The sequence below is a fragment of the Sus scrofa genome, chromosome 2 (genome assembly GCF_054392235.1).
Source record: "Sus scrofa isolate SSC_HxYL_T2T_F1_AM1 chromosome 2, Sscrofa_HxYL_maternal_Yorkshire_Landrace_v2.0, whole genome shotgun sequence".
NCBI lineage: Eukaryota > Metazoa > Chordata > Mammalia > Artiodactyla > Suidae > Sus > Sus scrofa.
The window spans coordinates 123,822,730-123,847,519 of NC_139384.1; the positions used below are offsets into that span (position 1 = coordinate 123,822,730).

Sequence of the window (24,790 nt, forward strand, 5' to 3'; positions counted from 1 at the left end):
AAGAAGATTTACAGTAATACATGGAGAAACAGTAGAGGCTCTGTCAACAGGCACCGCAGCTTCTCTCTGGGGCCTTCCCCAGAGGTCTGGACACCCTGACTTATCCAGGAAGAAAACCGCTAACCTCGGCATCCATTAGCAAGTTTCTCTTCTCTCAATGCCCAAGTCATTTTATGAGAAGAAATACCCCAAAACATATATATAACTCTTCCCCTCCCCTCCCCTCCCCTCAGAAGTCCCCAAATAAAGCCCCAAATATCCCTTCTAGTTGGAAGACAAGTCTGATATTAACAATCTAAAAACAAATCAATCAGATTACTCCTACTAGTGAGAAAGAAAAATATCAGGATGCATGTTTGGAAAAAGTACTATTTCTTTCCCAATCTTCATTTCTGGCATTTGTATTTGATTTAATTATTCATCATATTATTTAAGTGCCCCATCACCTATGATAATAAAAGAATGAAGACTTTCCAGGTGAGAAAAACCTCAGAAGACTCAAACTTTTTATTTATTTATTTATTTTTTTGCTATTTCTTGGGCCGTGCCCGCGGCATATGGAGGTTCCCAGGCTAGGGGTCGAATCGGAGCTGTAGGCACCGGCCTACGCCAGAGCCACGGCAACTCAGGATCCGAGCCGCGTCTGCAACCTACACCACAGCTCACGGCAACCTACACCACTGAGCAAGGGCAGGGACTGAACCCGCAACCTCATGGTTTCTAGTCGGATTCGTTAACCACTGCGCCACGACGGGAACTCCCAGACTCAAACTTTTTAAAGCATGTAAGGATTTATCCTCAAAATCCAAATTGGGAACTCTCTAAATATTAAAATGGTCCTATTTATTTTACTCAGTTTTACCTGTGTTGCATAAAAACAATTTCAAAAAGCATTTAGTTTACAATATATTTAAATTTGGAGTTGACAAATCCTACTCAATGTTAAGAGCTGGAAGTAAAAGACCTAAAATTCCAGGTTAATGACTATGCTATAAGCAGTATATCTGTTATCAATAAAAAATGGTACTCAGAAAGAAGGTGTTATGAAGTTTGCCTTAATATTAAATAATGCAGAATATGAAATTACATTATCATCAAAGTAGATACTGCAAATTTGAAAGCAAAGTTGCAAAAATTATATAAATTAGATTTATATATTATAGCATTACTCTTTGATACAAGGAACTAATCCAATTCTCTCAACCAATTTTGCCCATCTGTGAGTTCAACTGACATGATATTTTAAATAACAATATCTAGTGTACATCTAATATCAAAATTTATGATTTACTTTAATATTATGTACTTTGGGTCACCTTTTCACATCAACAACAACAAAAAAAGCATGACTGAGATTTTTTTTTTAATTAAAAAAAAAAGAGGAGTACTGACAGGATGGCATGTTATTTTTAAATTGTCAATCCAGGATATAACTTAAATTAACTGGTAACATATAATCAATAACTCTAATAACTAGCTCACAATAATTAACTTCTTTAGTTGAATATTTTTCTTTATATTTGCCTCTGTGAATTGACATTATACATTACAGCACTGAGAAACATTTAAATTTCATTCTTTCTAGGAGCATGTATAAAAATAATCTTTCTATAATTAAGCTATTGTTGGGACTCACCATGGCTTTGTAGGTTTATTATTCCTAATTGCCACATAGCTAGCTGTCCCTGTCTCTCTAGTTAAAGCTTATCTAGATCCAGGACAGAAGTATGGCTAGTGACTGTCCTAAGGAAAGGGTGAGTCTGATTTAACTGTTTCATTATGTGCAGTTCTCTGCTTTGTGCTCTAATCGCCACTGTTACAAGATTCTCTGGGGGGAAATAAATTATCAGTCTACTGACTTAGACTGTGCTCTCATGTAAGAAACCCTGGATGACGCAAAAAGGAATATATATTAGGATCTAATCAGGAAAACAGAAAAGTACTGTAAGCATTTATTAAGTTACATAAAGGAAATTTCATTAAGAAAAGTGGTTATTCTGAAGAAGTAGGAGCTGAGAAGACAGACTCAGCAACAGCAGGAAGCCACGAGCGCCCCCAGGCAAGAGAGACAGAAAGAAGATTCTGTTAATGGAACCCACAGGCGGTGGTCCTCAGTACAAACTGGAGCTGCAGGAGACTGTCCAGGGCTGGAACCATGGAGGAGATGAAGCTGTTGCCAGAAGTGCTACCTGGGACAGAGAGGGAGGGAGAGAAATACCAGAGCTTCTCCTTCCCTTTGGCCTTCCTTCTTCCCTCTAAATGCAGCCTGCAGAGTGAAGCCCTCTATGATACAGAAGAGCATGCTTAGAGAGAAGAAAGGAGAGAGGGCAAACAGACCCAGACCTAGGACCAGCACAAAGCAAAGGGAAAGAAAGGAGAAGGGGGAGCCAGCTTCCAACAATGAAAAGAAGTAGTCAGTCTAATGGGAGGTCATTATCACAACCCACAAAAAGGAATAACTGTCAGAGTATTCACGTACCTTGCCTGAGACACCAGGGTGCTAACGAACTTTGTTTTCTTCTTTGAGCCAGATGAAAGCTGTAAAACTATCCTGAGCTACTTTCTGCTTTCTCAGGCACAGAGATATTGTTTCACTTTTAAAGATTCAAGATTGATAGCCAATTGCACATTGAAAAAGTACCTCTGATCAAATATAATAACCAAGCATTTCCACTAGTGAATACAGCAGAGAAAGCTTCCAGTGGACAGCTTTTTCTTGGGGAAAAAAAAAAAAATTTGTTGATGGTTAATCATCCCACTGGGATACAATCAATTGAAAGGAAGTCTACAGTAGGAGAAGCAGCTATGTTCCTGATGGTTTTGTAAATACACTGTGATCAACAGCTTTTGTGTAAATACCTGTGATACCTCTGGGCTGGAGAGCAAACACATAAGGATTTCAATTGCCTTTAGTCCATGGCTGCCACTGGACTCTATTATTGAGCCAGTGTGTTGGGAGAAGAAGCAGCTCAGAACCAAACTTTCTTTCAAAAACTATTATGGAAAATAATAAATAATAATATGTTGGCCCAAATTCCGGTTAAATATTAAGGTTCCAACTTAAAATTTCAGAAAATACACCTCTACTGTTGCGTAGACAACTTAATTTTTGACTAATAGAATTACCATGGAAATGAATTCCCTATTTTCAAAGAATGTGACTACAACAAAGACGCAACATAATTTATCTCCTCTTCATTATCTAGGAAGCCCTTAAGTCACCATTATAAACACTGCACAATGTTAAACAGAACTGCAAAGAAAAATTTGATTATTTGGATTTGCTATGGTTAATCACTGACACACTGTGGGTGTGGACTGTGTTTAAGTTTGTGGGTAAATGAATATATAATATGTACAAATGCAGGCATTTCCCTGTGGCTGATAAGACCTGCCCAGGTGCATTAAAAATAGTGTTTAAATAAGATTGTTAAATCAACTGATTATATAAATGTTCAAAACTATTAAGTGAATATAACTGCCAGTGTTTTAAACAACTGAATATATTTTTTAAATTAATTGGATTCTAACTCTGTAACTCTCAATGTTTGTTTTAAATTGATAAATGAGATCTGCTTTTTTCTTAGTAAGATACATTAAGCCTATTATTTTTTCCAGTTTTTAAAGTTTTATTGAAGTACTGTGATTCACAATGTTGTGACAATTTCTGCTGTATAACAAAATGATTCTGTTAAATACATATCCATTCTTTTTCAGGTTCTTTTTCATATAGGTTATCACAGAATGTTGGGTAGAATTTATTGATATTAAGCCCCAAATCTGGTTTCTCTAATTCGGGTAGTCTGTTTCGTCAAAGGGAGCCGATCAGTGCCTGATATCACTATTTATGTATAAACCACAAGACTGAATGAAGTAGACTCACACTGATCCTTAAATAAAATTTCTGTCACAAAACAGTGTGAAAGAATCTGAAAGTCAAAAGGAGCATGAAGGCAGTATCTCCTAATATCTTTCTTGGATAAAGACTGACCTCATGTGTTAGAGACCAGATAAATAAAGTTGACATTCTTTTTTACAGAAATATTTGCAATAAAACCCATAATTTATAAACAAATGTTCGATAAAAAATTCAAGGAGTGAACTGAGGATATCATAAACAACTAAAATAGTATTTAAAGTATAAAGCCAAGATCAAGCAAGGCCCTTTCAAAAAAGAAAGCCAACTTTCCTCATTTTATATTTATATATTTATATTAAAGCCTGAAGCAACCATTTTATCAAAAGATAGATCCAACAAAGAAATTCATTTGTTCATTTTACTTGTTCAGACTTTCACAAATTGAGTCATTTGAAAGATGAATTCATTTATTTTACTAGTGTCATATTGGTACCTCCTGCTATTGTAGCTGCTGAAATGAAAATGTACCACAAATATACATTACAACTAGAGTGGGATTAACAAAGCTTTATAGAAGAGTAGCCTCACTGAACAGATATAACTAACTTAACAGAATGAAAAAAAATGTATGTGATAAATTGCTACAGCTTATGTAGACAATGCTTAAATTAATTTAGAAAAATAAAAATCAAAGGACTTAGTTGTGCAATAATAATATAGCAGAACAGTATATTTCTCTGATTCAGTATACAGCTATGGTAGGAATTTTTTTTTTTTTTTTTTTTTTTGTCTTTTTGCCTTTACGTGAGCCACTCCCTCGGCATATGGAGGTTCCCAGGCCAGGGGTCGAATCGGAGCTGTAGCTGCCAGCCTACGCCAGAGCCACAGCAACTCAGGATCCGAGCCGCGTCTGCAATCTACACCACAGCTCACGGCAATGCTGGATCGTTAACCCACTGAGCAAGGGCAGGGACCGAACCCGCAACCTCATGGTTCCTAGTCGGATTCGTTAACCACTGCGCCACGACGGGAACTCCAGGAATTTTTTTAATCATTTTATTCAAAACACCATTTTAGGAGTTCCCATTTTAGCTCAGCAGATTAAGAACCCAGTTAGTATCCATGAGGATGTGGGTTTGATCCCTGGCCTTGCTCAGTGGGTTAAGGATCTGGTGTTGCCATGAGCTGTTATATAGGTCGCAGATGCAGCTTGGATCCCTGTGTTGCTGTGGATATGTTGTAGGCATGTAGCTGCATCTTCATTCAACCCCTAGCCAGGGAATTTCCATATGCCAAGGGTGCATAAACAAACAAACAAACAAAAAACAAAGAAAAAAGCACACCATTTTAGTTGTTCAGTGTGTTAAAGGGAAAAAAAACAAAAACAAAAGAGCAGTTATTAATCTGCCATGTAGCATTGGCACTAAGGTAGAAAGAAGTGTCATAAAGTTTTTATCTAAGAGTTATTTTCATGAAAGTTATTTTACATTTTTTTTTGGTCTCTTTTTTTTTTTTTTTTTTTTTTTTTTTACCATTTCTTGGGCTGCTCCAGCAGCATATGGAGGTTCCCAGGCTAGGGGTCTAATTGGAGCTGTAGCCATAATGATGAATATTTTTCTAATTACTTTATTTATCTATATTATTTTTCAAATGCTTCTTTACTACATGCCAAGCACTCTCTGTCTACCCTAGAGATAAGATGTTATTATGGCCCTTATTTTACAGGTGAGAAAACTGAGGCTAAGAAATTAAGTGATTTGCCCAAGGTCATACAATCAACAATCATGCTATTAGCTTTGATGACAACAATAAGTAATTTGCTGTCCACTGCAGACACAGAAGAAAAAAAAAAAAAAAACACAGTTAATGGGAATTCCCATTATGGCTCAGCAGGTTAAGAAACCAACAGCATCCATGAGGATGTGGGTTCGATCCCTGGCCTCTCTCAGTGGGTTAAGGATCTAGAGTTGCTATGCCTGTGGCATAGGCTAGCAGCTGCAACTCTGATTTGAACTCTAGCCTGGGAATTGCCATATGCTGCAGGTGCTGCCACAAGAAGTAAAGAAAAGGAGAAAAAAACAATAAATGGATCACATCAGGCCTAGAGAATCATGGCCTAAATTCTCAACAAGTAAGTTTCAGGCTCAATCCTTCACTTTTGGAAAGCAAAAAAGAACCATTTGGTCATCCTACGAACACCTCTTCAGAGTCCTCACTGGTCATACTCACTGGGGAATATTTCAGAGCTGAATGAATTTCAGACTGTGTTTGCCACATGTCAAAATATCACTCAACTACCTGTAATTAATCAGAAAAAAATGAAATGCTTATCTACAACTTAACAGTAATATCACCTCTAAACTAGCAAAATAATATGTTCTGCCTTTAAAATAAGACATTCTAAGCTGATCAGTTGTTTGGAAATTTAAAAGGCAAGGAAGTTCATCTTTCATTTCTAGTCTCTGAATAAACATGAAAAGGAAGATGAAAATTGAGTTAGCTGCATGAATGAACATTCTTTCAGTTACTTATGTTAAATTGACTGAAAAAAATCAATTTTGTTTTTCTTTAGAAAACATTTCATATTTTTAGCCATAAGCACTTTAAAAATATGTGTTTTTTTAAAAGTTCTTTAAATATGATTACGGTCCAAGAAAATATCTGAAGTTTGAGCCTTTTTTTTTTAAGCTGTTACCTTACCCCCAAAAAACTCTCTTTAAAGCAAAATCATGTCCAGCTATTTTGTCCCATTCTGTAGGTTGTCTTTCTTTTCTTTTTCTTTTTCTTTTTTTTTTTTTTCAAGGTTTCCTTTGCGGTTCAAAGCTTTCAAGTTTGATGAGGCCTATTGGTTTATTTTTGTTTTTATTTCTACTGTCTTGAGCCACTGACCTAAGAAAACATTTGTATGGCTGATGTGAGAAAATGTTTTGCCTATATTCTCTTCTAGGAGTTTTAAGGTGTCTTGTCTCATGCTTAAGTCTTTAAGCCATTTTGAGTTTATTTTTTTGTGCATGGTGTGAGGGTGTGTTCTAGTTTCATGTAGCTGTCCAGTTTCTTCAGCACCACTTGTTGAAGAGACTTTTGCTCATTTTATATTCTTGCCTTCTTTGTTGAAGATTAATTGACCATAGGTGTCTGGGTTTATTTCTAGGCTCTATTCTGTTCCATTAGCCTGTACGTTTGTTTTGGTACCAGTAGCACACCGTCTTAATTATTGTAGCTTTGTGATAATATCTAAAGTCTGGGAGAATTATGCCTCCTGCTTGTTTTTTTTTTTTTCCCCTTAAGATTGCTTTGGCAATTCTGGGTCTTTTATGGTTCCACATAAATGTTAGCATTGTTTGTTCTAGTTCTGTCAAAAATATCATGGGTAATTTGATAGGGATTCCATTAAATCTACAGATTGCTTTGGGGAGTATGGCCATCTTAACGATACTAATTCTTCCAATCCAGGAGCATGGAGTATCTTTCCATTTCTTTGAATCCTCTTTAATTTCCTTGATTAACATTTTATAGTTCTCAACATATGTCTTTCACCTCCTTGATCAGGTTTATTCCTAGGTATTTAATTTTTGGGGGTGTGATTTTAAAAGATATTGTGTTTTTATATTCTTTTTCTAATATTTCATTGTTAATATACAGAAATGCAAACAATTTCTGAATGTTAATCTTGTATCCCACTACTTTTCTCAATTCGTTGATCACACATGGCAAGGGCTTAATCTCTAAAATACACAAACAACTCATACAACTCAACAGCAAAAAAACAAACAACCCAATCAAAAAATGGGCAGAAGACCTAAACAGATATTTCTCCAAAGAAGACATACGGATGGCCAACAAGTACATGAAAAAATGCTCAACATCACTAATTATTAGAGAAATGCAAATCAAACTACATTGAGGTACCACTTCACACCAGTCAGAGGGCTATCATTAATAAATCTACAAATAACAAATGCTGGAGAGGGTGTGGAGAAAAGGGAACCCTCCTACACTGTTGGTGGGAATGTAAATTGGTACAATAACCACTATGGAAAACAGTATGGAGGTACTTCAGAAAACTAAGTATAGAACTACCATATGATCCAGCAATCCCAATATCCAGACAAAAGTTTCATTCAAAAAGATACAAGTACCCCTATGTACATAGCAGCACTATTCACAATAGCCAAGACATAGAAACATCCTAAATGTCCACTGACAGATGAACTGATTAAGAAGATGTCGTACATATACACATGGAACACTACTCAGCCATAAATAATAATAATAACAATAATAATAATAATAATAACACCACTTGCAGCAACATGGATGCAACTAGAGATTCTCATACGGAGTGAGGTAAATCAGAAAGAGAAAGCCAAATACCATATGATATCACTTATATCTGGAATCTAATATATGGCACAAATGAACCTATCTACAGAACAGAAACAAACTCATGGACATAGAGAACAGACTTGTGGTTGCCAAAGGGGAGGGGGAGGGAGTAGGATGGAAACTGGGATTTTTGAGGTTAGTAGATGCAAACTATTACATTTAGAGTGGACAAGCAATGAGGTCCTCCTGTATAGCACAAGGACTATATCCTTGTGTATATATATGTGTATATATATATATATATATATATATATATGTATAACTGGGTCACTTTGCTGTACAGCAGAAATTGACAGAACATTGTAAATCAAACTATGATAAAAAAATTAAAGAAAAAAACATAAAAAAAGAAAACTTTCTTTTTTTTTAATTTTTAGAGCCACACCCACAGCATATGGAAGATCCCAGGCTATGGGTCAAATCAGAGGTACAGTTGCTAGCCTACACCACAGCCATAGCAATGTGGGATCTGAGCCACATGTGCAACCTACATCTCTGTTTACAGCAACGCTGGATCCTAATACACTGAGCGAGGCCAGGGATCAAACCCACATCCTCATGGATACTAGTCGGGTTTGTTTCTGCTGAGCCACAATGGTAACTCCTAAAAAAAGAAAACTTTCTAATTTTTCTTTTTATTTCTTCTTTAATCATGGGTTATTTAGGATTGGACGACCAAGGAAGAGCAGCCACTGATTTCTGGGGTTCTCTACACAGTTCTCTTTACTCTGGTACTCTGCCTTCTGAATTCTGGTTGTTGTGGTCTCCCTGGATTTCTGTCCTGTCCCAACTCAGAGAGTCTGCTGAGTTTTGCCTGGGTCACCTGTCTCTGTACTGAGCCAGAAACTCTTTAAGTGCATTAGAGGAAGACAAGCATAAGACTCCTCTTTTTTTCTTTTTTTTTTTTTTCTTCTTTTGCTTTTTAGGGACGCACCCACAGCATATGGAAGTTCCCAGTCTAGGGGTCGAAATGGAGCTGCAGCGCCAGCCCTCGCCACAGCCACAGCAACACGGGATCTAAGCTGTGTCTGTGATCCACACCACAGCCCACATCAATGCCAGATCCCCAACACACCGAGAAAAGCCATTGATTGAACCCTCATTCTCATGGATACCAGTCAATTCGTTTAACTGCACCACAATGGAACTCAAGGCTCCTCTTACTTGTTTTTCATATCTCAGGGATTACTGTTCTAGGTAGTCTGTTATCTAGTGTCTTAAATATTATTGTTTCATATATTTTATCTGTTTTCTTAGATCATTTCAGGGAAGAGAATAAATCTGATCCCATTAGCCCATCTTAACTGGAAGAAGAAATCCAAGTTTATTTTTTTCTTTATAAATCATTATAAATGCATGACTTTTATACATTTGATTTGTATTATTCCATTTCATCCATTTTCCTTTTTGATGTTCAAAGTGTCCCAACTTAGGCCAGTGGGAGGCACATCATGTTGGGTCCTTTGACATGTTCTTACTAGTTCCTATAGGAGCAAAAAATATTTAGGCACTACAGGCTAGATAGTAGGGGTTAACTACATATTTGCATTTGCTGAACTTGTTTTTGAAAAGTAGAAGGAGAATAAGAGTACAAGATAGAAATACCTTACATTTATAAATAGGTACACAGCAATGAAAAGAACACACCTGTGTTGGAAGAGACTCAATTCTGCCAGATACAAGTCATCAACATTCTCCACTGTTAAACAGAGACCTCAAAACTTCTTATCATTGCTTCCTAAATATGGATCTCAACATTTCCCAACCCACTCCAGTAGGCTGACTTTATCTTCTCAACCTGTGTACATTCAATCTTAGCTATTTCCAGATTCTCATTTACATAGTCACTGAAGCTTAGAAGAAAGTCCTCCTATTCCAGTACTGTTTGACATTAGCATAATCTACCTGAAGATTAAGGGTGTGTCATCAATAAATATTGTGGGAAAAAAAATATAAGTCCATCCAAGACTGAGAGCATCAAAGTAAAATTCAGTCTACAAGACCAGTAACAGAATATCAATAATAGAATATCAATATTCTTCCATTTATTCCCAATCTTCTGTTTTCTTGCCCTTGATTAAAAATCTATGATGTCACAAATCTCCAATTTTTCCTTCTAACTTAGTTTCAGTGACAGCCCTTCACAGTCCCTTCCAGGCCAATGACTCTTAAATTCAGAGATTTACCTGGGTATAATAAACTCTAAAGACAGGCATCTCTTTTCATAGATAGGAAACTAAGGCACAGAGATTTTATGGCACTTGCCTCTATTAGCAAATTTAGAGCCAGAAACTTAGTCAAGTAATAAGTTGGAGAGATTTTCTAAATCATATAAAATTAAATATATTTAGATCAATAGCTCTCAACACTCTATATCTCATATCTCCCTAATTTTTTATTTAAAAATTATATACCAAGTTGAAAATAAATTATTTAGAATCACACACCATATGATAATAAGGGCAACACAACTCTATAGGAGCACATATATTTATAAATATTTTGTGAATGTAAATGACATTTTTTGTAATGTCTTAGTCTAAAAAGACAGAATGCAAATATTTTATTTTACTTTGTTTTACTTTATTTCATTTTATTTTATTCTTATTTTATTGCCTTTTAGGGCCACACTCGAGGCATATGGAAGTTCCCAGGCTAAGGGTCAAAGTAGAGCCATAGCGGTCGGCCTACACTGCAGCTCACAGCAATGCCAGATCCTTAATCCACTGAGCAGGGCCAGGGATCAAATTCATGTCCCCATGGATTCTAGTTGGGTTCATTACCTCTGGGCCACAACGTAAACTCCATAATGCAAATATTTTAACAAAAGGATTTTATTTTATTAAAACTTGAGTTATACCCTTGGTTTTTTTTCTCTTTTTCTTTCTTACCTTTTTTCTTTTTTCTTTTTTTTTAAGGGCTGCACCATGGCATATGGAAGTTCTGGGCTAGGGGTTGAATTGGAGTTGCAGCACCCAGGCTATGCCACAGTCACAACACACCAGATCCAAGCGGCATCTGCAACCTACACCACAGCTCACAGCAACGCCAGATCCTTAACCCACTGAATGAAGCCAGGGATCAAATCCACATCCTCATGGATACTAGTTGGATTTGTTACTTCTGAACCAAAATAGGAACTCCCAATCCCTTTGTTTTCAAGAGATAAAACAACTAAAATAGCTTTGCAAAAGTTATACATGTCTAACGTTATGTTGCCTTTACCTGAATCCATGAAGCTAAGCAACATTATACCAAAAACCAGTCTTGTCATCAAAACAAATGCTGTGCTAAGCAGCAAAGACGATCCTGAAAACAGTGTGGACCAGCTTTGAAATGAATCCAGTAAATTCTGATGGCTGACAAGCCAAACCACCAACTCTGGCATATATAATGTTCAGAATGATCTTCTCAGCAAATTAAGCCTTCCAAAGAAGACATTTGCTATAGCTGCTATTTTGTCACAGAGAATAATTCTGATCTTTTAAGCACCAGTGTACCATAATTTCTGGCCATCTCAAAATACTCAGGGAAGCACTTACTGATCTAATAAGTCTTGTTTTGTCTTTAATGAGTACAATTTCAAGTGATCGTAAAATCCCACATATGGTCATTATAACACTTGTTGTGCACAATCTGTTCATCGAAACTCTACACTATAAACAGCATTAGATGAGACTAGAAAAATATTCATCTACCAAAATGTTCAGGCCAAGGTTATGGAAAATGAATAAAAAATTATGGTTACATATGGTCTTGGTTATACTGAGGTGTTTTGATAGAGCAATAATAGAGAATAACAGGCCTATCCTCTCTGCTGGCTTTAGGTTCTGATCCTCAAGATACAATTAAAGCTGATCAGTCATTTAGGACACAGAACAACTGCAGGCTCTGTTTCAGATACACTAGACTAAAACAGTGATATCTGGTATGTTCTCTCAAAGTTTGCTCTGATTTTCCAGCAATTTAGATACTATGACTCCTATTTTAATAATAGTAGCTAAAGTTTACTTAACATTTACTGTGATCTCGATACTGAGCAAGCATCTTACACCTATTACCTCAATTAATACCCTGACAAATAATTTGTTCACTTAGTTAACAAATGGCAGAGTCAAAATTCAAATCTGAGCTGACAACAGGGCCCAGACTCCTGTCTACTGGGCTTTATTGCCATGGTCCTAGGTAATTTGTAAACACATACTCTTTTTCTAGGAGGAAAGAAAAACATTACTTCCCACTAAATTGTAAGCTGGGAGAGACTCAAAGAGACCAGGCCCAAAGAGACCAGGGATCTTATCTGTTTCATTTCAGTGTTGAGCTACTAACACAGCACTTTTTTATGAGTCGTAAAATGAAGGAAGGCTGACTACAAAGGTTATTCAGCTTTTAAATGGAAAAGGCAAGGCTTATAGCCATTTTCCTAAGTACTATATAATATAGTTAAAAATCTATGCAGTAACAAATTTCAGATAACATACAAGTAAATTTTATAGTAGCCAGTTTTCTAAAACACATATAAAAAAATCAGCTTCTAAAAATGAAAAGAAAAAAATTGTAAAAAAGGAAAAAAAGAAACAAAGAAAAAATAATCAGTCCTAATTATTTTAGAGCTCTGAAAAACAGCAGAGATGATGCATACAGGTGAAAGACTACAAAAGAACTGGCATTTTCATTACTGCTAAAATATGAGATTTCACATATTTGGTAGATAAGTAAACTCTCCGAACTATAAAGTTAATTTTTGACACAAACTCACTTCTCTTTTCAACTTACATATGCCGCTTAATCATATGCATTGATCATATCCACTTCTTAAAAGCCAAATGCGAGGTTCGGGAGCAAGATGGCAGAGGAATAAGAGGAAGTGCTCACCTTCTCCCACAAACACATCAAAAAAACACATCTACATGTAAAACCACTCACACAGAATATCAACTGATTGCCTGCAAAAGAACTTAAACCTCCAAAAAGGGCAAGAAACTCTTGACATAACTAGGTAGAACAAAAGGGAAAAAAGAGAGAGAGAAAAGGAATCAGGACGGGACTAGCATTCTCGAGAGGGAGCTGTGAAGGAGAAAGGGAACCCACACCCTGGGAAGCCACCTAACTAACGGAAAGATCACCCAAGTCAGAGGGACCTCAAAGTCGCTGAGAAAAGCTCAGCAGCTGGACTGAGAACAGCAAAGCAGAGTGAGAGCCACACAGATCATATGAACTGCCAACCGGGACATCACAGCCTGAGATGCTTGGGCAGGGGCTGGGAGCTGAGACTTGGGCACCGGAGGTCAGTCCCTGGGAGGGGACTGGGGTTGGTCATATGGAGACAGCCTAAGGGGCTAAGGAGCAGTGTGCCACAGATGGGGGAGCAGTACACTGGGGAGAGGTACGCCAGAGCAGAGGGAACCTGGGAGAAGGTCCAGACCCACAGGAGAGGCAAGATGCCATTGCTGGGGGGGGAAGGGGAGGGGCAGACCGTCATAGGAAACTCCTGGTACCCGAGTGTGCGCACATGCCCATGGGCTCTCAAAGGGCGGGGCAGCTCTGGCATACTCTGCCCGTGGCGAGAAGCTACTTGCTAGTCTGCAGGATACTGGGCACTTCTTATGCAGGCTATTGGTGTCCAGTACCTCTTATGTGGGCTAAGGGCATCAGGGGGCTAAGTGCAACACGGTGCCTACCAAGCACCATATGCAGTTTCTCTCACTCCCCTGGGAGCACACCCTCCCTGCAGCTGCCACTGCCAAATGCTCTGGGTGGTGCCCAAACATTTGGTCACTGTCCCTTCCCAAGACCTTACAACTAGGAGCAGCGGGTGCCGTACCTCCTGTATGGGCTAAGTGGGACAGGGTACTTCTTGCGAGGTCTGCAGGTGGCATGGGTAAACTGCCGCAGTTATCTCTGACTCCTGAGTTGGGTGTGGCCTACTGCCACTGGAGATACCTGAACAAGTATCACTTGCAGTCCCAACCACCTCAGAGGGGACCACAGAGGAGGACATCATAATGGAACACCACCTATTGTTGCTCTCGCTCTCCTGGGAGCACACACGCCCTGCTGCTGCCACTGACAAATGCTCTGGGCAGTGCCCAGATGCTTGATCACAGTCCCTTCCCAGGAACCTGCAACTAGGAGTAGCTTGTGTAGCACATAAGGTGGGGACTAAGCAGGACGAGGTGCTCCTTGCATGGTCTACAGGTGGCAGGGGGAAACCACCACAGTTATCTCTGGCTCCACAGATTGGGGTGGCCCACCACCACTAGGGGTCTGTGAACAGGCACCACTTGCAGCCCCAATCACCTCAAGGGCACCACAGAAGAGGGCAGTGTTCTGAACACCACCTTTGGTGCTCTCGCACCCCTGGGAACACACCAGCCCTGCTGCTGCCACTGCTGAATGCTCTGGCAGTATCCACACACCTGATCTCTGTCACTTCCAAGGATCTTGCAACTAGGAGCAGCCTGTGCAGCACCTCCTATGTGAGCTAAGTGAGACAGGGTGCTTCATGCATGGTCTACAGGTGGCAGGGGCAAACCACTGCAGTTATCACTGACTCTAGAGACAGTCATGGCCTGCTACCACTAGGGATCCCTGAACAGGCACCATCTGCGGCTCCAATCACCTCACAGGATGGTATTGCAGTCCAACACTAGCTGTTGTTTCTCTCACTCCCCTGGGAACTCACACACCCTGCTGCTGCCGCTGCCAAATGCTCTGGTCACCTTGGAGATCTGCCTAGAGCTCATTACCACGTTCCAGGGCCCTGCAATTAGGAGTAGCCTGTGCCACCTTCCTGCAGGTCCTTGATGCTGTTAAAAGCCCAGCATCTGGGGACTGACTGCTGGACCTACCCATTGCCTCTTTCTCCTTGAAAATACACTGAGCATCCTGGGGATAACAGCCTGCTCACACCCAAGAAAAAGACAGCAAACATTGAAACTTCCACACCAAAAATAAACAGTACCCGCCCCCAAAAAAATACAAAGGGGTGCTCTTGCATAGAAGTGGCCTTATGAGACTACAGTTTGGGTTCCCCAAACTAACAGAAAAAGAAAAACACAAGCAAGATGAAGAAGCTCAGAAAGCATTCCCAGTTAAACGAACAGGAGAATTCACCTAAAGCAGTCAACAATGAAAGAGATCTCTGCAGTCTGACAGAACTTGAGTTCAAAAGAGAGACAGTGAAAATACTGAAGGAAATAAGGCTGAATATCAGGAATTAAAAGATATGAAAAGTAATGCAGATTCCCTTAGAAAGGAACTAGAAAATATAAGGAGGAGCTAAGAAAAACTAGAAAATTTATTTGCAGAGATGTAAACTGAGTTAAAGGCAATAAAGAGCAGAATAAATAATGCAGAGGAAGGAATTAGTGATGTGCAAGAGAGAATAATGGAAATCAACCAATCAGAACAGCACACAGAAAACCAAATGAAAAAACATGAAAGGAATAAAGAGATCTATGGGATAATATAAAGCAGGCCAATCTACACATAATAGGAATTCCAGAAGGAGAAGAAAAAGAAAAGGAGATTGCAAATATATTTGAAGAAATTATATCTGAAAACTTTCAAAATCTAAAGGAAACTGGTATCAAGACACAGGAAACACAAAGGGCTCCAAACAAGTTGAACCCAAACAGGCCCACACCAAGACATATTATAATAAAAATGGCAAATGTTAAAGATAAAGAGAGGATTCTAAAGGCAGCAAGAGAAAAGCAAAGCATTAATTATAAAGGAACCGCTATAAAGCTATCAGCTGATTTCTCTACAGAAACACTACAGGCAGAAGGGAGTGGCAAGATATATTTAAAGCGCTGAAAGGAAAAAATGTGCAACCTAGAATACCATATCCAGAAAGAATATCATTTAAAATAGAAGAGGAAATAAAGAATTTCTCCAACGAACAAAAGCTAAAAGAGTACAGCAATACTAAACCCATTCTAAAAGAAATACTGAAAGGGCTTCTCTAAATAAAAAAAATAATAATAAAAATTTTTTAAAAGTAAGAAGAATTAGGATGGAAGAAACCACAATTGGAAAGCAATCACTTAAATAAGCCAGCATACAGATGGAGATCTAAACATGAAGGTATTTTTTTTAAAAAAAGGCATCAAAATCATACAATGTGGGGAAGGAAAGTAAGAAAATATAGATTCTTTTTTTATTTTAATGATGTGTTTGAGCCTATACAACTATCAGGTTAAAGCAAGCAGATATAGGAAGGGGTTAACATACTTAACAACAGGGAACCACAAATCAAAACTGAATGTTACATTCATAAAATCTGAAAAGAAAAGTACTCAAGCATAAAATAAATGGAAACCATCCCATCCAACAAAAAAAAAGAAAGGAAAACAAGGTTTAAAATGGCACTAAATATATATCTATCAATAATCACCTTAAATATCAATGGACTGAATGCTCCAATCAAAAGACAAAGAGTGGCAGACTGGATAAAAAAGCAAAAACCTTCAGTCTGCTGTATACAAGAGACTCACCTGAGGGCAAAGGACACATATACATTGACAGTGAGAGGATGGGAAAAGATATTTCATGCCAATGGACAAGACAGGAAAGCAGGAGTTGCAATATTCATATCAGACAAAATAGATTTTAAAATGAAGTCCATAAAGAAAGCCAAAGAAGGACACTATTTAATGGTTAAAGGATCCATTCAAGAAGAGGACATTACAACAGTCAATATATATGCCCCTGATATAGGAGCATCCAGATACCTACAATAAATACCGAAAGACATAAAAGGAGAAATTGATGGGAATACAATCATAGTAGAAGACTTTAACACCCCACTCACATCAATGGACAGATTCTCTAGACAGAAAATCAATAAGGCAACAGAGATCCTAAATAACACATAGAAAAGTTAGACTTAATCAGCATTTTCAGGACATTACGTCCAAAAAAAAAATCAGAATATACATTCTTCTCAAGTGAACATGGAACATTCTCAAAAATTGATCACATACTGGGGCACAAAGCTAACCTCAACAAATTTAAGAGTATAGAAATTATTTCAAGTATCTTCTCTGACCGCATGAAACTAGAAATCAACCACAGGAAAAGAAGTGAGAAAAAACTTACTACATGGAGACTAAACAACATGCTACTAAAAAACCAATGGGTCAATGAGGAAATCAAGAAGGAAATTTTTAAAAACCTTGAGACAAATGACAATGAAGATACAACCACTCAAAATCTCTGGGATGCCACAAAAGCAGTTTTCAGAGGGAAATTAATAGCAATAAAGGCCTTCCTCAAAAAAGAAGAAAGATCTCTAATGACAACTTATCCCACCGCCTAAATGAATTAGAAAAAGAACAAACAAAACCTAAAGTCAGCAGAAGGAAGGAAATCATAAAGATCAGAGAGGAAATCAATAAAAAAGAGATTCAAAAAACAATAGAAAAAATCATTCAAACCAAGAGATGGTTCTTTGAAAAGGTAGACAAAATTTACAAACCTCTGGCTAGACTCAGTAAGAAGAGAAGAGAAAAAAAACAAACAAGAAAGGAAAAGACACAACAGATACTACAGAAATACAAAAAAACCATGAGAAAATACTATGAACAACTGTATGACAACAAATTTGACAACCTAGAAGAAATGGACAATTTTCTAGAGACTTACAGCCTGCCAAAACTGAATCAAGAAGAAATAGATCAACTGAACAGACCAATCACTATAAATGAAATTGAATATGTCAGAAAAACACTCCCTACAAATAAAAATCCAGGACCAGACAGCTTCACAGGTGAACTCTACCAAACATACAAAGAGGAACTTACACCCATCCTCCTTAAACTTTTCCAGAAGGTTGAAGAAGAAATAACAATCCCAAAGACATTCTATGATGCCACCATCACCCTAATTAAAGAAAAATACCATATGATATCACTTCTATCTGGAATCCAACAGCACAAATGAACCTTTCCACAGAAAAGAAAATCATGGATTTGGAGAATAGATTTGTGATTGCCAAGGGAGAGGGGGAGGGGTGGGATGAATGGGGAATTTATTAGAAGCAGACTACTGCCATTGAAATGGATAAGCAATGAGATCCTGCTGTATAGCACTGGGAACTATGTCTGGTCACTTGCGATGGAGCATGATAATGTGAGAAAAAGAATCTATGCATGTATGTGTAATCGGGTCACCATACTGTACAGTAGAAAGTTGACAGAACACTGTAAACCAGCAATAATGAAAAATTTTAAAAAAATAAAAAATAATAAAAAAGCCAAATGCTCAGATTTAATGATACATGACCACTGAAAATTTTAATCAAAATAACTTCTAACATGATATATTAATTTAATACATAAATAATTACTGTCACATGTATCAGTTTCTTTAATGTATGTATTTCATAGTCATTAGCAAATTAAAAGGCAAAAAAAAAAAAAGGTTTCTTGTTTAAATGAGTGATCCATTTCAGAAAAGACAGATTTTGTATTGTTGCCTTAAACTGATTTTAACTTTATCAGACATTACCTACACATCTATAATGACCTCACTCCAGTCTGTTTAACACTGCTAGGGCACCGATATGAATGACACTTGGAAGCACTAAGGAGATGAAGCCATGGTACCTACCTTGGTTAGATGAATGACTCCTTTAGAAGTAACAGAACAACCCATGAAGCCGACATACTGAAGTTCAGGACAGTGCTCAGCAAACGCTTTCACCGACTGATCTGTGACCTAAGGAAGAGCCAGGAAGAGAGTTGGTCAAGATGGCATTACAGTGAATTTAAGGATTTGGCTGTGGCAATTTCCCTCTGCCTTACTTTGCATCATGAATATTTCCCTAGTCAATGGATCATTTGACTCTGTACACAGACATGCTGCAATAACTCCTGTGGGGTTTTTTTTAAATCCTCCATTGACCCCTCCTCCCCTCTATCACCCCATGTTTGTTTACTTCTTCATAGAAAATGTCTCAGAGATGTCAACACTATCTATCTGCACTTCTTCATATCTCCCTATTTATATACACAGATTATTAATATATAATTCACATACTATAAAATTCACCCTTTCGACAGAAACAACTCATAGGCTTTTAGTATACTCACAAGGTTATGCAACCATCACCAGTAGCTAATTCCAGAACATATTCAACTCCCCAAAAAGAAACCCCATGGCCATTACCAGTCATTCTCCTGTTTTAACTCCTGCCTCTAACCCCTGGCATCTTTTGGTCACTATGGATTTGCCTAGTCTGGACATCTTTTATAACTGAAATTATGCAACTGCTTCCTCAAGTGCAATAATGGTCTCTTTATAAGGTTTCTCCCTACAAGTTTTTCTTCCAAGAAATCTGGTTTCGTCCCTCACTGCTTTAAATTCCTCAGATTTGGATGGTGTGATGGTTAATTTTATATGTCAACTTTACTCCATGTAGTGCCCAGATATTTGATTAAACATTATTCTAGATGTGTCTGTGAGAGTGTTTTCGGATGAGATTCATTTTGGAAACAGTAAACTGAGTAAAGCAGAATGCCCTCTGACCATTTAACCTTAATCACATCCAATCCACTGAAGGTCTGAATAGAACAAAAAGGTGGAATAAAGGAACATCTGCTCATGATCTCTTTCTGCCTACCTCTGAGTTGAGACACCAGCTTCCTACTTTTAGATTCAAATGTGGACTGCAACTTACATCATCAGCTCTGTCTGTTCCTATGCCTTTAAATTCAGAGTAGAACTAAATTATCAGCTTTCCTGTATCTACAGATTGCCAGTCGCAGATTTGGGGTCTTCTTAGCCTCCGTAATACGTGAGCCAATTCCTAACAATATTATATTTAACACACGCACACACACACACACACACACACACACACACACACACACACACACACACACACTTCATACTAATTCCGATTCTCTGAAAAAGCCTAACCCTAATGTAATACATATTAGAATTACCCTGAGGAGTTTATTAAAAACTCAGAGCCAAAAAAGATGAGGTTCAAGAATTCATATTTTTAAAAAGTGTCAAAGTGACTCTTACGGATGTGAAAACTTGAGGCCACCACAGTGCTGCAAAGAAGTTACACTGACAGCTTTTGGCATTTCTATATGGCCCTGCCTTAAACAAAGGGCAGGCTGAAATTCCTTTTTTGTCTCCTCCTACCTCCAAAAACTTCCCACGTATAAAATTATCTTCCTATAATTGTGCTAACATTTTCTTCACTGTCTCACAAAGTTGTAGCTTATACAAGAAGGTCCAAATATTCTCTATCACAGGCTTAATTTCAGATTCACTTTCCTCACAGTCAAGATGAAATCAACAAGTTAAACATCATTGTTAGTTTTTCAAACAGCAGTTGACTCAGGTCTCCTTTGCATTAACTTTAATATGGGTGACTCTCACTTTGTATCTTCCTTATCTATTCTGAATAGATATTGGAAAATAAAGCTGTGTGGGTAGCATTAATTCTGAAACAACACAAGAACATTTTCCTAAAATAATGAAATGAATAGCATCCATGGTACACCTGATAAAAGATTAATTCTGCCCTCAAAAGTAAAGTATGCTTCAGCATATTAAGACTAAGGGTGCCATTGATAAATTAAAAATGGGCTTTCCTGACACTCAGCTTTCTAAAAACATTACATTAACAAAGAATATTTGAGGCACTAAAATTGCCTAAAGCTTCAGTGAAAACATGTTTCTATTTTAAATGGAGGTGGAGTTCCTGTCGTGGTGCAGCAGAAACGAATCCGACTAGGAACCATGAGGTTGCAGGTTCGATCCCTAGCCTCACTCAGTGGGTTAAGGACCCGGCATTGCCGTGAGCTGTGGTGTAGGTTGCAGACGCAGCTTGGACCTGACGTTGCTGTGGCTGTGGCAAAGGCTGGCAGCTGTAGCTCTGATGAGACCCCTAGCCTAGGAACCAACATGTGCCACAGGTGAGGCCCTAAAAAGCAAAATACATACATACATACATATATACATACATAAATTTTAAAAAGGGGGGGGGGGATGGAAGGTGGGACAGAGGTTAAATACATATGGTCATTTCGTTAAATATCCTGCCCAATCTCCCCTAACATCAAGTCTTTTCTAGGTCCATTTTCAAGGTGGGAAGTGAAATTCAGGTAAGGATTAAGGACACAAGGAAGCTCAGGTCCAAGATGTTGGAGCTTTCAGAAAGAAGAAAAAAGGTATTAAAATTTGCTTGGTGGATCTTTTTCTTTCAGCAAAAGCAATCAGACTAAGAGAACTCAGATGGGCCTCCAGCATCAAAGTCCTATAAGCCAAGCAAGACCCCATGAAGTCCATGGAGTACAGTAACACCCTTAGTAGACTCAGATGTGTTTTAGGAGACAATAAAAGAGCCTTGAAGATTTGGCTGGAGTTTGGCTCCATTCCCAAATACACAGAATCAGTTAGGAATCTGGGGCTGAAAGTCTGGCAGAAACAAGCATAGACTGCAGGAGGCAGATCTAGTAGTGTCAGCTTCTCTTGGACCCTGGAGACTGATGGCCTCTTTTCAAATGCCAGATGGACCACTTACTAGCTGTGTGATTTTGAGCAAGTCATTTCACTTCTCTACACTTTGCTCCTTCTATTACAAACAGAATATAATAGTATCTACCTCACAGGGTAAAATATGAGGGTTAATTATGCATTTTAATGTTTTGAATGGGGTATGGCACCTTGTAATTGGTCAACACAGTTTTAGCTGTTGTCATAATCATCCCAGGTTCCCCAATTTTCTGTATATTAATGCTTAGCCATGACTAAGCAGTCGACACAGGTAGGAAAATAATTCAAAAATAGTGTAGTTAAAGCACCCCAATTTACTAAAGCACCCTAGTTATCCTAAAAGGCCTGATTATATGGAGGCTTAGGCTAAACCATGGGGTGGGCCTGAGGAAGACCTAGGAAGTCTATCACTGACCTATTATGATTAAAAGAATGCCATTTTCTTAAGGTTCTTAATCTGACTGTAAAGCAGAAAATCACCTAAAGAGTTTTCTGACTTAATTTCTTTTTCACTAGAAAAATTTTCCAAGGAAATTCTAACATACCACTCGAGTTATGAATAAGTGCTAGGGCCTTTCATTCAAAGTGTGGTCCTCAGACAAGCAGCACTGGCATCAACCTGGAGCTCATTAAAAATGCAAAAACTGGAGCTCCCATCATGGCGCAGTGGAAAAGAATCCAACTAGCATCCATGAGGATGCAGGTTCAGTCCCTGGCCTCACTCTGTGGGTTAAGGATCCAGCGTTGCCATGAGTTGTGGTGTAGATTGCAGATGTGGCTCAGATCCAGCATTGCTGTGGCTTCAGTGTAGGTCAGCAGCTACAGCACTGATTTGACCCCTAGCCTGGGAACCTCCACATGCCACAGCTGTGGCCCCCCAAAAGATAAATATAATATATATATAATATATAATATAAATATAATATAATAAATATATATAAAATAAATAAAAATGCAAAAACTCAGGAGTTGCCGTGTGGCTCAGTGGTAACAAATCCAACTAGTATTCTTGAGGATGGGGGTTTGATCCCTGGCCTCACTCAGTGGGTTAGAGATCCAGCATTGACCTTTTGTTTATCTGTTCACCAATTTATAAACATTTTAATTGTTTCCAATTTGGAGCATAATGCTACTGTGATCATTCACATAAAAGTCTGTATGGACATGTTTCATAACTCTTCCGTAAAATCTAGGAATGGAATTACTGAGTCCTATGATAAGTGTAAGCTTAATTTTTTACGCATTTTTACAATTGGGTTGTTTTCTTATTATTAAGGTGTAAGAATTCTTTTTTTTTTTTGTCTTTTTTTTTTTTGTTGTTGTTGTTGTTGTTGTTGTTGTTTTGTCTTTTTGCCTTTTCTAGGGCCGCTCCCGCGGCATATGGAGGTTCCCAGGCTAGGGGTCGAATCAGAGCTGTAGCTGCCAGCCTATACCAGAGCCACAGCAACGTGGGATCCGAGCCATGTCTGCGACCTACACCACAGCTCACGGCAACGCCGGATCCTTAACCCACTGAGCAAGGCCAGGGCTCGAGCCTGCAACCTCATGGTTCCTAGTCGGATTCGTTAACCACTGCGCCACGACGGGAACTCCAAGAATTCTTTATGTATTTTGAATACAAATCCTTTATGAGATATTTGTTTCACAAATATTTTCTTCCATTCTGCGCCCTGTCTTTTCTTTTTAATGATGGTATTAAAGGCTCTAACAATTGGAGTTAATTTTTGTGAACAGTGTGAAGTAAGGTGAAAGGTTCATTTTTTGCACATGAATATCCAATTGTCCCAGCACCACTGGTTGAAAAGATAACCTGGAAGGTTTTGATTTAAAGAGTCATACTTACTCACAGACTGTGGGAAAACTGGACAGTAGGTAAGAATTCGTATGCAAAGAGAAATGTGGTTCCGGACGTGGAAAGGAGCATGAAAAAATTAGAGGAGAATGAGATCAGCGTGCCAAGCAGATTTTGATTTTTAGTCAAGGCTCTGATGGCGAGAAAGAGAATATGAACCTCAGATTGAACCGTGTCGTCTCTTCACAAGGCAGGGGTAGGGAGGACCATTTCCTTACGCTGGCACTCTAAAAGCCGACCCGCACTTTTATAGAGGCATGGAAAGGATGCAGTGTATTCAATGATACAACGAGAAAAGTATCAGTGGCAAGAAATGCCTGTTGTGCCTTCAGAGTCACAAGAACCATGAAGATCCCCAATAATATAAACACACGCAAAACTTCTAGTAGAGCTTCCACTTGTTGAATCTTAAGGGGGCCTTTTCTACTTGCTAAACCTGAAGCAAATGAAAACCAGAAATACAGGGGGCAGAAGTTAAAGAAAGATGTTTTTTATCATAAGCTCTTGAGAGCTGCACTCAATCATACCCTCTGAGGGTGGTTTCTTGTGAGATCAAAGGTTTTCTCTCCTGGCAGAAATAACAGACCTAGACAATTCTAACACAAATGACAAAGGTAATAGTCTGTGATGTCTAGACCTTCCAAGTATTAGTACTGAAGGTAGCCTTGGGTATACATAGGGTTATCTCTCTGCCATCTCTAATGACACCAGAGACCACCATGGTCTGAGACATGTCATCTTTCTCGGACATTTTCAACAGCCTGCACACTGGACTTCTTTCTGCCACTCCGGAGCCCACAAATCTCTTCTCTACCCATCAAGTCACAGCGATCTTTTTAAATGTGCAAATCAGATCCTGCTATCCCAAATCCTCCAATGATACCAATTACTCTAAGAATAAAATCCAAACTCCTTCCATAACCTACAAGACCTTGCACCATCTGACTCTTCCCGAACTTTTCTACCTCATTTCATCACCCCACGGTCCCCTCCTCTTATTCTTGCTGTGATGGTCTCCCCACCTGTTCCTTCCATTTACTACTTAATCCCCAGCGCTTGGCACAGCAGCTGGCACACATCAGGAGCTCCAAAAATAAAATCAATGAATAAATGAAGTACTGTCTGGAAGCACATTAAAAATTATTTTTAATACTAAGAAAATTTAAACTGTT

The 24,790-nt window shown here is 38.4% G+C and overlaps 1 protein-coding gene across 2 annotated transcripts in view; it reads right to left on the minus strand.

Moving 5' to 3' along the window:
- Positions 1-24,790, minus strand: part of FBXL17 (F-box and leucine rich repeat protein 17) — a 491,597-nt gene that overhangs the window by 321,335 nt on the left and 145,472 nt on the right. For both annotated transcript variants that reach the window (XR_014838483.1, XM_003123817.7), the window contains one exon: positions 18,863-18,970. Coding sequence is in view for 1 of the 2 variants with exons in the window: in XM_003123817.7 (XP_003123865.5) it covers positions 18,863-18,970 (108 nt within the window). In the remaining variant the exon portion in view is untranslated. The remainder of the gene's footprint in view (positions 1-18,862; positions 18,971-24,790) is intronic.